This window comes from Opisthorchis viverrini (assembly GCF_000715545.1).
Source record: "Opisthorchis viverrini unplaced genomic scaffold opera_v5_262, whole genome shotgun sequence".
In the NCBI taxonomy this organism is placed as follows: domain Eukaryota; kingdom Metazoa; phylum Platyhelminthes; class Trematoda; order Opisthorchiida; family Opisthorchiidae; genus Opisthorchis; species Opisthorchis viverrini.
Window position 1 is genome coordinate 14084 of NW_008751916.1, and position 15120 is coordinate 29203.

Sequence of the window (15120 nt, forward strand, 5' to 3'; positions counted from 1 at the left end):
GAAACAACGCACTTTATTGGGGCCCATCACAGGGGTTGTAGATCAATGACTCTAGGAATCGTGTCGGTTACGAAGTCGAGTAACTCTAATCCATATTTAGACGTTCGGGCTAGAGATAGTTGTGGTTAAAACGCCAGCTTACGGACCGGAAGATCCGTGGTTGGAGCCTAACCTCTGCATCTAAACTGCTCCTGTCTACGCTTGATCAACGTGGCAGTATCCCTACCTTCATGCCTCCATACGTTGGCATGGAAATCAGAAACCGAGGGAGGGTTCCGCAGCTGAACGATTAGATCTTTTTTATGCAAGAGTTCCTACAAGTGTCAGAATGGGGTAGATTCAACCTGGTTGTTTGCAAGTGTAATTCTAGCCATAAATGACCTCGTATAGATGCAAGAGGTATACAGACCTAGAACAAGCACACACCAGATTAATCAATTTTGATCCTCAAAATTGCTCAGTGTGGTTCATTGCTCCATCCGGGAATACTTCTTCAAACAAATTAGAGTGGTGTCGTTCGGTGTTGAGTTACCGGTACCTCGACTGGAACAGCTATGCTGCCAACTCTGATATATGTACATTTGATAGGGAGAAGATCACTAAGTGCTTTGAGCTGACAGCTGTAAAATTGTCAGCTACATGGTAGAAACTAGGGAAAACTTAAAATCCGGGTTATTCAGGGTTCGAGATCAAATGGATGTCTGAAAATAGTGGTAGGCAGTGTGGGTTGAATTTATTCAGCCTATTCACGCCAGTACCCAGGAGACTTACTATGACGCACTTCCGATTATGCTATAGAACGGGAGCCGCACGAAAAACCAGCCAAGTCTTAGTGCAGCGAACGAAACCGACTATTTTTCTGCTATTACTTCCGTTCGGAATGAGAAATGAAATGTTATTAATGTCAAAAACACCAAAACAAGTCCAGCCAAAGCGCCCCTGCACAGCTACCCAATACTTCGGCTTTTATTGACCTCGATTCGCGCGAGAGCAGTACCGAAGTAGGGTATCCTTGCCACGTACAGATGACACATTGGCCAGTGATAACCGTACGATTAATCGGTGACTAACCGTTGATAGATTCTATCAACATTGAGTAACAAGGAAGCGCGGTCAGACTCTGCATTCGTTATCAAACAAAACATGTATTATGAGCGTTTTGAACAGGTATGGTGATAACGTAGTTTCGAAGGTCTAACAGCTCTGAACCTCGGTCGCACAGGCATAGAAAAGCAGTACCCTAGAAGCATCCCCGTACCTAAGATTGAAGTGAGGACGCACACCTCAGAGTGGTGTTGGTTGATAACTTAAAGATACATGCGTATTGATTACCTGGTGGATCAACTGTCAATATGGAGCTGCCAACCATAAAGAATCTGCATCGATACTGCATGGGAAAACCAGTTTGAGAACACGAAGGGATGCCACTCATTTTGACTCTGGTGTGGCACCAAAACGGTGTACTATAGACGCCAGTTAGTAGGACAGATAGTTCGATTAGGCAGAGGACGGACACGCAAGAGGAAAGTTATGTAAGGACAAATCGAAGAGATTTCATCTTGGTTCATCATCATCGGGGACAGTGGTACCAGATGAGGACACTTACACTTCACTGCCTTGGTTCCAAAATACATAAAGGCTGCAATGCTACTGTAATAGCAATCTCGAAAGGTAGCTACAAAAAGGTGTCAGAACATATCAGGAACTTGGGAAAGTTGGTGTCCTGCAGCTATTGATCATTGACCCTCAACACTCAAAACAGGCAAGAAGGCAACATCTCGAGACTAAACACATCTGTGAACTAGGGTCGTTCACTAATGAGTGGCACAAAGTTAAGTCCTACTGATACACTTCCATCGAACAGCTGGGCTCAACGACGAACCAAAATGCACATATATCAGCGATCAGCGGCAGAGAGGTGAAGTCTGTCAGGAGAAAGGACATGGGTAACAAAGTGGGAGCTGTAACGAACGGCTCCCACGAATCGTATATGACAGGAAAACGACACACGAATAAGACCCTGGTGATCCTCCTGAAGTGTTTTTTGATGAAATTCATGTCGGTATGGGCCCGAACCGAATGAACCAATTACACATATGGAAGAGCAGATGGAATATTGCAACAGGAAATTTGCCTAAATCCTATATGTAAAAACACACCGATCGCAGAAAATTTTAACATGAATAGCACCAGCACCGACAAATGAGACTATAAGAGGGTTACCTTATACGAGCCGAGTGAAGCATCTCCATTTTCAGCCGATAGAATTCTTCTTTTGAGAGAACTTTGTGTCCATCTAAAGCCTGGAGAGGAGCGGGGTTGAGGCTTCCGGGAATGGGCTGCCCAGATGTTAGACCGTAGGCAGACTGATTACTAGTTACTTGAAGAAGCGGATCGACTAAACCAGTGGGTTGAGGGACTGAGACAGCCAGCGCTGAGCTACCCGCCCACTCAGGGCCACCAATAAGGGGACCTTGAAAAGGCATAGGCAGAACAACTTGTGGAGCGGCCACTGGCTGTAGATTTTCTACATGCAGATTATAGAGTGCGTTAAGCAGTGGATTACTACCGCCACTAATACTCGGTAGAATGGTTGGCACTACTGCCGTGGAACTGGAATAACTTATACAGGGAAATCGTGAACTTGAAAGACCGGAAGTAGAACCTAACAGAGGTTGTCTGCTAGATCCCACTAACGTGGTACAAGGCGCACTTGCAACCACAGCAGTACATGTATTAGATTGTACAACATGAGCGTGAGTATTTTCAACATTGAGTTCAACATTTTCTGAGTCAATGGGTGGAGAAAGAGAGGCAGTGGAGGAAACAGGAATGGAGTCACTGGATGAGGGGGCTGCAGTAGTGGATGCTGAAGAGACCACATTCTCCACGGTTGTCACGTCCTCAGAAGGCGCTACTGGTGAGGCAGTAGTCTTCTGAATCTCCGAAGTTGAGTCAGATTGTTTTCCTGCGGGTGCTGGCGTGGAACTCAAAGCTTGTTTGGGCTTCAAAACCCGTCGGTTATTGATAAATGCCTAGAGAGGGAAAAGTCAACAAACAAGAAGTAGGTTACCTTCTCTGTTATGTTCATTTTGAATATATCGGGCTGGAGAGCACTGGCATCAGAATCCGGCAAAGCTGCTTCGTTGGCTAACCAATCACGAATCATGCTTCGAACAAGGGCGTTTTCAAAAACACTTGATTCATGGTCAGTGAGAACTGCCCCACAGTTTGGGCACTTGTGTGAACCAAGAACCTGAGAGTCAAATACGTGCCCCAAAATACATTCATTGCAATAAGTGGTACCACAGCACGACACCAGAACAGCATCCCGGAACATGTCGTTGCACAGAGGGCAGATGAACTGTTTTGGTGGTTTTCGTTCGGATGGAACGTATGGTGGATTCTCCTCGAGAGAAAACGGCCTTTTGTCCTTTTTCCCTTGTGCATATGCTTCACTGAAACCGAAAATTATAGAAGGGACCGAGATACTTACGCATCTTTTATAGGCACCATGTACTTCCCTGACTTCCCAAGGTATGCTCCTGGCGTTCCAGCATCAACCTCCAGCAAGAAATCCTGAGGGATACCGGTGGGGCGTTTTACGGACTTGACATCCATCATCTTTCCCGTTTTGTCACGAACTCCTGGGCAGTTGTGAATCCAATGCCCCGGAAGACCACATTTGTGGCAAATATAGGCTGCGGGTGGAACTCCGTAGGGTTTTGGTTTGACGGCAAAACTAAGGCTTAGTTAAAGACGAAAGTAGCCTACTTTTTCTCGGAATAGGCCTCTGAGGACCGTTCCATCATGATTTTTATTTTCTCCTCTTCTGGAAGGTCCGAGTCTGCGAGATTGACGTGCTAAACATTTATCGGCTAAAAGTGGATGTAACATTACCTTCGGCACCTGTGGATTGGCAGCTGTCGCCTGAAAAGTGGAAGAAATCATGCATATCGAGATGTCGACACAGTACCCAGTTTACTGTCCATTATGTGACACCAACAGAGATAGCATTACACGATATGCGCTAAATAAATTCACTTGAATACTAATTTGGTTGTGAGGGGAGACTCAACAAACTTATGAGTAGTGGTCGACATTAGAAACGTCAGGCTGGAGCGCCGAGGTTCTGTACCATGTAAGAAATATGGAAGATCGACGCCTATGGTCATTGCAAATGGTGAGTTGAACCTGGATACGATACTGAGTAGTACACTTAATGATTTGTGCAGCAATTCACTTTACAACAGAAAAGGGTAAAATAATTGCAGTCCGCATTTCCTAGGTTCAGTACAACGCATTGTACACTGTAAAGCGACACGGACCGGGCAATATATTAACTTCTATCCATTAACATGAAATAACGTAGTCCGTATGCTTGTTGCCCGAGAAAGAAGGATTCAAGATGAATCACAAGAGGTGATTGTAGGTCTGAATAGAGGGACCTACTGGAGAATACCTCCCTCCCTGAGGCTTTGGAGATGTAAAACACTGTCAACGACTGCTAATGAGCTACTTGTTATAAAACCACCCTTTCTGGTGGTGTTAGGCAGGAATCCACGCGGATCCCACTATACCGCACGTCTTTAGGCGCTGCTATGGCCGAGAAGCCTAGCCCGCTCGAGGTTGGCCCAAAATTCGGGACGCTTGCCGGTCCGGCATCAAGACGAGATCTGATTGGTCAACAATCTGGACCCAACAGCCAATCATGACCCAGTATTGGCCAAATGCCGGTTGCCAATGGAGCTCCAGAACGCGTCAGAAATTCCAGAAAGTTATAGCCGCTTACGCTATATATACGAAGCGCTGTACAACTGTTCCTGATTTCGTTTTGGGCGTTAATAGACCTTTTGCACCTTTGGTGTTTGTTTTGACGTGAACGCTAGCTTGGGAGGCTCAGACCGAGAACTAAGCTGAGGAAAATACAGTTACAACAGGTGGGTAGTCGGTATTGTCAGATTGACCCACATGATGGCGCGGATTCAGTACGCAGAGAAGCTGTCTATGCTCTGATTCAGCCCACGCTGACCAATTATTTTCTCCTGTCCCCGTGTACTAGATCAGATACAAAGGTAATTATAAGAACATATCCGAGACCAGTGTCCAGCGCATTAACTGCGAACTCATATATACAAACTCCAGCTCAATAATAGCTAACTTGGTGGACACTGTTCACCAAGTTGATTCCAGAGCCATAGAAACCCGAAATATAGAGAATGACTGCTGGGGACGGCCATTAGTATATGCTTGTTCAAACGGGTAGTATGCACTCACAAAAGGCGTATGCAACCTTTGTTATCTTCGCCCACAAGGGAACCACAAATGACGTTACCAACAGCAGTTGACGGATTGTTGGAGATGGCCGTGGTAAGCTGACAACCCGTCTTTTTTACCTCTTGTAAATAGTTCGTTCTCATTTTGTCCGCAACCGCTATGATACCGCCCAGATACGCCTATCCATATTTTACAACTGAATGAATTCGACGAAAGCGATCCGTTCACTCACGGAAACTTTCAATATGACGCCTCTAAGGAGTGAAATACAAAGTTCTTCATGTTACTTCGATTGTCAGACGACTTATAGGAGAAAAGCACTCGGGCCGAGACTAATAGCGGAGAATACTCCCCGTCCGGCGGTACCTTGGCTTCGTTACTGCGAAACAATCGGTCATCCCCAATGGGACTGACAGGTAGGACTGCTAGGCTGAGGGACGAATAGTGGTCGGCCGGATTGGTACCACAGACATAGAGCCGCTCATCGACCAGGAGAATAAGGTGCTGCTGTGGTCGATGGCTTATTGAAACGAAATAACTACGAGGCTACTGCTCAAACGGTAGTCAGTTATGCTGCATCCCGAAGACAAACCGGATAATCAAAAGGAAAGTCACTGCAAAGGAATCCGTACCTGTAGAAATCACTGACGATTATTTTCGTTTGCGCTATCAGTTTCTGTTCAAATCACATGCCATAAGGTAGTGCCAGATCCAGACTAGTTTGTTTTACTCATCCCGTCAAGGCTTCAAAAACTTCGCTGTTGTACGAAATATGTCCTATGTGACCTATATTAACCACCAGATATTTCTTTGCGCTTTTACCGGTCAATAGAGGGTAAACCAAAGTGTCAGAGCATTCGCAATTGCTTCATTTATCATAATTGATGGCCGACTGTCGTTTGGCAGCAACAAACCAGTGACAAGTACCGGAATGGATACATCGTTAACACTCAATAAACAGACGGAGAACGTGGGCATGGAGCTCCCATAAGAGCACAGTACTCCTAGGTTTTTCAGCACGCGTTAAGTCTGTTCCACACGATGAACCCCGGGGTAGAATCAAAATATCACCATTTGCAGTGGTCGAATCGTCTTCTTAACTTGGACGTCAGAGCCTTGACGTTTTTAACAAATGGCCTTAAGTTCCTCTGTGGTAGTATAGTACAGAGAGCGTCTCCGCAGTAAACTTATCCGTAACAAAGAATTGGCAAAACCTAACGTCAAGATCACCTGGTCTAGCCTAGATATATGCTATGCTGCTGAGATCAGGGTAAGGTGCATGCCCTGAGACTCCAGTAAACACCTGTCCAGTGTAGATGAAGCATCGCGTAAACGACGGTGCAACCGTTAAGCAATGCGATCAACTAGTCAGCTGATCAACGCACAACTGAAATCCGGCGGATGCTATGTTTAAACTATGTGTGAGTTATCGGTTGACTTATTCTGCATGCCACTATGTTGCCCCGCCTACATTATCTCATTTTACTGCCACTGGGTCGTCATTCTGCAGTTCTGGTGTCGGTTGGTCCATAGCTGTATAACGGATGAAACGCAACTTCCCGAAGTTGGGAAACCGACGAACGAACATCGAATTGATTCGAAAGCCTAGTTCACCAACTACTTGGTGACAGATTATAACTAGACCCGAAATTAAACTGACTGAAAAGGCTCGGATAAAGCAACTTCCGGGTCGCAAAGGCACCAGCTATTATTCGACGAGCGAGACCTACCTCAGCAAGACACCGAGAAATATCACGCTCAATTTGAACAAACGATGCAAACCACCTGCAAACAACTGCATGATGCCCTTTCAAGTGTGTGAAGACTACGGAGGTTCTTTTGCTCCGGGGCCCAACCGTTCGTATCATTGTGATAAGGTGACTGCTAGCTCCAAAACAGAGATGGAAGGCGAGATGGATCAAGTGGTTAGAGCACTAATCTACTGACCGGAAGGTCCGTGGTTCGAACCTAACCTCTGCCACTCGACTTCTCCTGTCTAGGCTTGGGAGACCTGACAGTATCCCAGCCCCCGTGCATCCTTCGGGTGGCATGGCAGCTAGGCACCGAAAGGGTGCTACAGCTGGACGATTCGAAAGCATCCGAAATGGTCCAAGTAACAGGGGCGCTCAGGATTAAAAATTTCGGCAAGCTCATGTGGGATGCTCCGATTTGACCGGGGCCAAATGTGATCAGAATGAGCAACTTAAATCACTATGGCAGTTCGATGCTTCGGGGATGACATAACGATATACGTATTATCGCCTTTGAGCTACACCACGCAGGGCGTTTTTTTTTATCCCAGAACTATGTTAGTATACTTCAAACGGAACCCAGCAACCACCTTATCTCATTCTTTCTGCCTGGGGCATTCTGAATATGTCTGCTAGCCTTTTATGAAAGCTAGTCTGAAAATCCAAAGCAATTATTAAAACACAATAACGTGAAACCGCGCAACGTGTGCGTACCGAGTACTATCAGTAACCACAGACTGGAAAGAATGCTATAGCAACACTAGGCGCATTTCCTTGTTGGTAGAAAATTTTGGAGTTCGGACGCAAAATTTACTCGATGCTCTTGGGAATTTTGAACAATGAGCATCGCATATACCTGAAACGGGATGAGAAAATGACCGCAAAGCTATTCCTAAAGCTTTGCAAAGAGCTGAAAGAGGGCCGGAACTATCCCGTGTAGCGAACGGAACACTTGTCGGTTGCAAATTTGAAAAAAAGGTCTTGTTCGAGGATGCAGTGCCTCACTTCTAACGAACGAATAACTGTTGAGGCAATATTTTTCTAAACGAGCATCGGTCACACACACCACCACGCATTCCTCATGAACGACTTGAAGCATTTAGGCTTTTCTTATCAATACGGTATCCCACCGATATGACTTACGACCATTACGCTAGTCCTTGTAGAGTTGTATAAGCACACCGCTCACATGGGTGATACGCAAGTATTTGAGTTCCCTTACAATAATCAATGAGACTGCACCGAACTTTCTGAAACTCCTCCGGTACAGTTAACTGCCACCTCGAACCCAAACTGGGCGCGAACTTACTACTCGAAAGGTCCGTGGTTCGAACACAACCTCTGCCTGCTTCGATCTAGACTTGGGCGACCTGGCAGTAACTCAAGCTTCGTGCTTCCATTGTATGGGACGGCAGCTAGGCATCGAAAGGGGGCTATAGCTGAGCGATTTTTAACCCCGGATATTAAAAAAGTCGCGCGGTAATTTGGATAATAAATGTAAGGTAATTCTGATAAGTTCCACTGTTCAGCTTCTTCGGCCCATGAGCTTAGGCTCTATTAGACACTACGTGCGGATTAAATTTTATTGAAAAGTAACAAGTCAACCAATCATTTTAACCGTGTACCGTAGGCACATCCTTGTTCAGCCCTGCCCAAGGAAGAACCACCGTCCTTGTCCAACCAACCATATGGATTCAGATCTGCGATGAAGAAATAATCCTGAATGTGTTACTTACAACCGGGTGCGCATAAACAGAGGATGAACCCGATAGCAACCGAGTCGTGATTGCGGCAGCCACCGACAAACAATGGCCACCCAGCTGTAACATCTGTACGCACCGTGGTGGAAATGTTCCATTCTCTGAAGAGAACGGGTTAGAAAGGGGTATTCGCGCACTCCGAAGACTCAACAGTTGACCGTGATCGCCAGTGTCTTAAGATGTATGGAGATATTACTTGGGACCATGAGTCAGGTATGCCTCAAAACGCATTAGCTGTGAGGAGCATGTCCCGGGCTAGCCCCACACATACATAACCAAGAGAATCTGTCACCCTAGAAATCCATACTTCGTGCCGCCTAGCTAGCACAGCCTAGTCGAGGAAGATATTTCTATCCAGATGGGCAAAGTCAGGGCAGTTTTCGTGAACTCAAATCAACGGTGGTGCAGAAGTACCAATTTACCTACCAAGGGTCTAGTTTGCAATGTTGCCGTGCGCTGTATTGGAACAGAGATAAGCAACATGGTCACTGCACACTGACATTAAAAACTTTCAGAGTTTGGGCATTCATGTCCTTGGGGCTTTTTGGAGTCTGATAAGAACACCGGCCAGTAATGCTGAATTATGTCGAACAGGTTTCTGGAGAAATAACTAACCCAAGATAGACGAACTGATCACACTCGATGGGTTGCCTTGGCTTCGTTACATGGTATGCCGGTCGACCAATCACCTCAGTGTTCCTCCCTCAGTCGTTCAGCCTTAGCACCCTTTCGGTGCCTTAATGCCATGCCACCCAAAGGTCGCACGAGAGTTGGGATACTGCCAGGTTTCTCAAGCCTAGACAGAGGAAGTCGAGAGGCACAACCATGTGAAGGGTGGAAAGGAGCCAGGGGAGACTAAGCAGTGACTTGACAGCAAAGTAGGAAAACTAGGAAACTCAGCTACGCTGGGTATCGCGGTTCGTTTGGGTTCGGACCCCTGAGATGGGACAGGACAAGAGTAACGCGCCGTCGGACATGGCTCATTGCGCGCACGCGTCTAAGCTTCCTCTTCCTCCTCTTCAGTTAAGTCTGCTTACACCGTTGTATTTACGCATCAATTACATCAGCTACCGCCTCCAATACCAAACTAACCCTGCCTCTCCAGAACATTGGTATCACATTTGCATGCGGCACCTACACCGAACGTACAACTGCGCAGTTTTTGCAGCTAATGATGCCATCTAGTTAATCAACCCAAGTCCCTGAAGCTCTGAAATTCATTAGACCTTTAGGTGCTCAGCTGCAACGCCACTCGAGGGAAGTATAGGGGGAGCTGAGATACTGCCAGTTGGCCTAAATCTAGACAGAAGTCAATACCACGATTGTGTCCGGAACTCGGGGGTCTGAATCTGCACCCCAATCACTAAGCGAGCTCAAGCGCAATCCATGGAACCTGGAACACTAGAGGCACTGCACGCTAACGACATGGTAGTTTTCTGCAAGATCAACAAAGTGGAGGAAAACTACTTGAAACTGTAGCCGGATAAACTCCTTCCTGATGAAGGGTCGCGGGATAGATTTTTTTGCCTGAGTCAAGACTCAGGAACCTGAATGACAACTGGACGCTTAGCATTGGGTAAACAACACCTTGTATCTGTGCGCATATCAGGGTTCAATCCTGGAAAAGCCTCGGTGGTCACATGAACACGGTTGAAAAGTGAAGAGGGCAAAACTGCCCGACAGATAGACTTCGAAGACACCCTTCTCACGAAAACGATGAATGCAGGCTGAATACACGAAAATCAGAAGCCAGCAAAGAATTTAGAAAACTCCACAAGCGCATTTGGAGTAAACGCACCCTGCAAGTGAACGATATCGCAGTGTGCCGAGCTACCGAGTTGACCGCAATTCGTGCAGCGATGTACAGACGGTCATCATTACCGAACCCTCGATTGATTTGAACCTTGATTGATTGTCTGTGGAGGATCATGTGCATACATCGTCCGATGAGTCTCGAGTACTCGTCTTCAAGAAAACAAAAAATTTAAGAAACCAAGAGCAACCTGAATACACCAGCTACGCTGGCTAGGCCATGGAACGCAAGACATTGGATTGCACTCCCAAGTGAGACTGCATATGTACTCAGGCACCCACAGTTCAACCGCTGTCGACGGGCAAGTACGCGTCGGATGCCAGCTGAGCATGCGCACCCCCTACATGGTCATCTGACGTCATATGCCTGCACAGATGTCACTGTGATTCTCACGAGTCTGGTTTACTTCATGGCCATGTGTCTATGAAGGTCAACCTACGGAATCCCAAGTTCGGCGTTCTTACTGGTGATTGCGACCATAATCCTACATCCGTGACCCAAAAATGTGCTGCCAAACGCTCAGACAAGTGTTGAACCTCTCCGCTCCCAAGTCCCCCATGCGATCCATGTAGTTAGAACTTCCGGAGAAATCTGAGCCAATACACCTACAGTACAGGAATTATACAGATGCCCGCATTGAAATGGTTTGTTAATCCTGGGCTTAATATCAAACGGGTTCCAGACCAAAATGGTCATTTAAATCAATACAGAAACAATAGATCGGCGGGCTCCCAGATCAACAGTTTTAATATAGTAAGTGATGGGCACTTCTGAAAAATATCCACCCATTCATGCTCGATAAAACTAGATTACAAAGGGAGTTTGTTCAGACTAGGGTTTCTACATCGTGTGCGCACCTCCGTGAGACTTAAGAAGGCATATTATCCGGAGGAGCAAATCCTAATTGAACGAGATTATTCTCAATGTTTCCGACGTATTCCGTCCCCGGATCGCTAAAGGAGCATCAGTATTGGGACCGCTGTGCTACAACGCAACTTGGAGATGCATTCCTCTAAGTGAAGCCAATCCACGCTGAAAAGCCGAGAAGCACTGTACAGCTGTTTCATCCTTATTGGAAATCATCAGCAGTGCGCATCTCACGAAACTCCAAAGAGTTTCTAACCCGCGACCTCCCGGCTAGTAGTTTGAACACTTAACCGTTCGGAAGCGAGTTAATCACACTGCTGATCAGCCACTGGTGGCCGAACGATTAAGCGTTCAAACTACTAGCCGGAATGTCGCGGGTTAGGAACTCTTCGGAGTTTCGTGAGATGCGCACTGCTGATGATTCCCAATAAGGATGAAACAGTTGTAGCGCTCCTCGGTTTTCAGCGTAGATTGGCTCCACTTACAGGACGAAATCTCCACAAAAATCCCAAATCTCCTCACACTACCAACAATGCATTCCTCTTTGAAACTAGTACACTGTGTTTCGGAGCGACATAATTATCCACTCAAGTTTGCGCGACACGCTTCATATGTAACCAATCATCCTTTTACGTCGACCGTTTGAATGGTCCATGCGTTGTGTAAAGCAGTCTAGTAGCCGTGCCATATAGGTGCAAAGTGGGCTTTGAGGGTAGAAATCTATGGTAAAGGTCACGTGGGGATGGATGACTAACGCAAACCGATCGCGTCTCACGCGCCTTGGCATAACAAATGACCGAGCAAAGCAACGCCCAATTATCCTGCAAACTATACTGGTTCTTCGATTTGTAGGACAGTATTCTCATGCGCTTAAGTTTACATTTAGCTGTCTGGGAACATTGATGTACCCCAGAAATAAACGCATCAGGGTAGGAACCGATATGCCAAGCATCTGAAGAACCGAGCTCACGTGGTTCCCTACGAACCTCAGACAGCGTCAGGGCCTTGGTAGACTAAACTAGTAGCTGACTGAGTGCGTCCGTGATGCATTTTACGAATGTCAAATCGAACTATACCGATGCGACAATAGAGAAGATGGAGACGCTTAGGCTTACCATCTCTGGTGAACGTCCAAAACTGCAATGTAACGACAGTAGTCTTCAAGTTGTCTCAACCGTTTTAGAGCATTGCTGAGTTCACATCGTAACACGATGTTGAGCCGCAGCTGTTCCACTGGTTTTATCCATTTCAAGAACAAACACCTTTGGCTCAAAGAATAAGGTTCCGACGACTTGGTGGTCCCGAACCCCCGTGGGTAGTTCAGTGATTGCAATGCCTAGGATGGAAACTAAAATCCCACCTCCAGTGTGGCTACATTTGAGCTAAATGCGGCAAGCATAAGCGAGGTAGAACACCTATACGAAATTGAACCGTATACGGGTCCTCAATCGTTATCCAAAGTGAGGAAATTGATATCTTCCTCCTCAACTCAAACGCAGGTCCCTACATCCAGATAAAAGTGTCTGTGCCATGACCCCAACCAGCAGCCACGCAAACACCTTTCCAAGAATACTGCACTCAGACTTTCCGTGAAGTAGTGGGAGGATTTGCTTTTGTGTCATCATACAAAGTCATTACATGCTGTAGCTGTCCAAAACAGCTACCACTGAAGATCTTTATTTCACCCAGCAGGGAAATCGAGTATTAGCCATCCGTTAGTAATCCCCACCCTCAGTAGCAGTAGGGTTTGTTGGTCAACTAGGATAGACTAGGGAAGGATGATACACTCGCATGTTCCACCTTGTTCAGTCGTCATAGGATGCGGTGGCCTATCACACTTTGCCCTGCCAGAAACCTCGACTGCCCAAAAGTATCCAAATAAGTAGCGCTCTTACAGTGAGTTCCTGACCTCTGCCACCCAAGCGCTACCCAAATTCCCAGTGAGCATCAGATGCGTCGCACCAGGTTAGCACCCCTACCGCGATCTCAGCCACCGAATGGCATTGGCTACACAGGTGGCCCAACTGTTTTCTCCACTCATTAAAAGCTTAAGATCATTTACCTGAGTCGCTTTCTTCGCTACTATTAGGTGAGGCTAGCGGTGGTAATACGAATCCATTAACCTCGTCAAAACCGGTGTACAGCAAGGCATACGCCTGTCCTTCCTGTCGGAGTATCAAGCTCGACAGAAACGGCTGTCTAGCTCGTTAAAGCCTAACTCGGGCTGCTGGGAAACCCGTCTTCCTGCAAAGCGGCACCGAAGTATAGCGCGTTACAGACTGTGACCAAATGTCTGTAGCGTACACTTCCAGGCTTCTCAAACAAAGCATGAATTACGCCTCTGGATGTAGTTGCATCGAGAGTATCAAGAGGCAGCTGAATTGATATTCGGTACAGCTAGCAAAGGCTGGTGCCCAGGATGTTTGCAGTCTGTAGGACTGGATGCGAAAGGACATGGTGATTGCTTCCCAACCGTAGAACACCTTGAAGCCAATTGCATTACGTCATACACCAGTAATCCGTAGTGTCGCCGCTGACTACATTAGACCACGTGCCCTATTAACCGTTAACCTACTAGCTTCAAGACTTTGCCGCGATTTTCCAATGTTTTGCAAGTCACAGATGTGTGGCTTTGTTCCCTAGGTAGGCTACAACTATCAAAGAGCGTTCAGTGCCGTACGCAAAGACCAAGTAAATGCCTGGTGACATAATAACACGGACGTGAGTCTATGACAAACCATATAACGACACAAATCAACGGACGCAGATAACACACAGAAGTGATTCCCAACGAAAATTATAACCTTGGTCAAAATCATCCCAGCGACAATTGGATAAGACGAATTTGCTACAATAATCCATTACACACAATATAGCTCTCGCAGGCCCCCAAGACTTTCGAATTGGGCCCAAGACAGCTTTTGAAAGACATATATTTGCGACATGAGCGATGCAAACAATAATGCAGGAACTCACATTCTTAACGCTCTCTCGCCACGGCAGGTCATCAGGGGTTCTGCTAAGAGTAGTGAGCACGGGGAAAGAAGGGAACATACGGTTTTTTCTTCTGAACCTCAGTAGTTAATTTCGGAACTCGCCTCACAACAATGCTGGTATATTTGGGAATAAGCTCGTCATCTTTGTTGTATGCTAAGAACGGGTAAGCGAGAAAGTCGACGAGTTACATTTGCCGTTAGTATCTTCAAGTTTCAAATCGAAATCGGTCGAATGCAGACAACACTTAGTTCGTATAGCGTTTTTCAGGTCTTTCACGGAGATGGAGGAGCCATCGAACGGAATTGAATCGGTCTTGACATTCGCCTTGAACTTGAAGTACACGATCGACGACATCAAAGGGCCGAGGAAGTGAAAGTGAAAGCGACAATCAATAAAACAAGAGTCACGTTGGTTCAGATAAACATGTCTAAGGGAAACACCGTGGACCGTTCCATGTGCTACGTACAGTGGGAAAAAAGTGACGAATTTCAGTGTTCTACTGGCTGACATAATACTTCGAAGTCACCGGTTCTGGATTCGTGCCTTTTTTTTACGCGCGGTACGTTCGAAATAGGTTTCGGTTTTCCCTCGTGCAAATATGTGAAGGAATTTTTTTTCGTTGTTCAACCTATTCACAGAGTATACACGAGTAATT

At 46.3% G+C, this 15120-nt stretch overlaps 1 protein-coding gene across 1 annotated transcript in view; it reads right to left on the reverse strand.

The window, feature by feature from the left end:
- Positions 1 to 14829, reverse strand: part of T265_09152 (hypothetical protein) — a gene marked incomplete at both ends in the record, with an annotated part of 25155 nt that extends 10326 nt beyond the window's left edge. Inside the window, 6 exons of the mRNA XM_009175158.1 lie at positions 2224 to 3035; positions 3074 to 3458; positions 3497 to 3742; positions 3775 to 3863; positions 3901 to 3930; positions 14445 to 14829. Of these exons, the coding sequence (XP_009173422.1) occupies positions 2224 to 3035; positions 3074 to 3458; positions 3497 to 3742; positions 3775 to 3863; positions 3901 to 3930; positions 14445 to 14522 (1640 nt within the window). The remainder of the gene's footprint in view (positions 1 to 2223; positions 3036 to 3073; positions 3459 to 3496; positions 3743 to 3774; positions 3864 to 3900; positions 3931 to 14444) is intronic.
- Between the last annotated feature and the right edge of the window lie 291 nt (positions 14830 to 15120).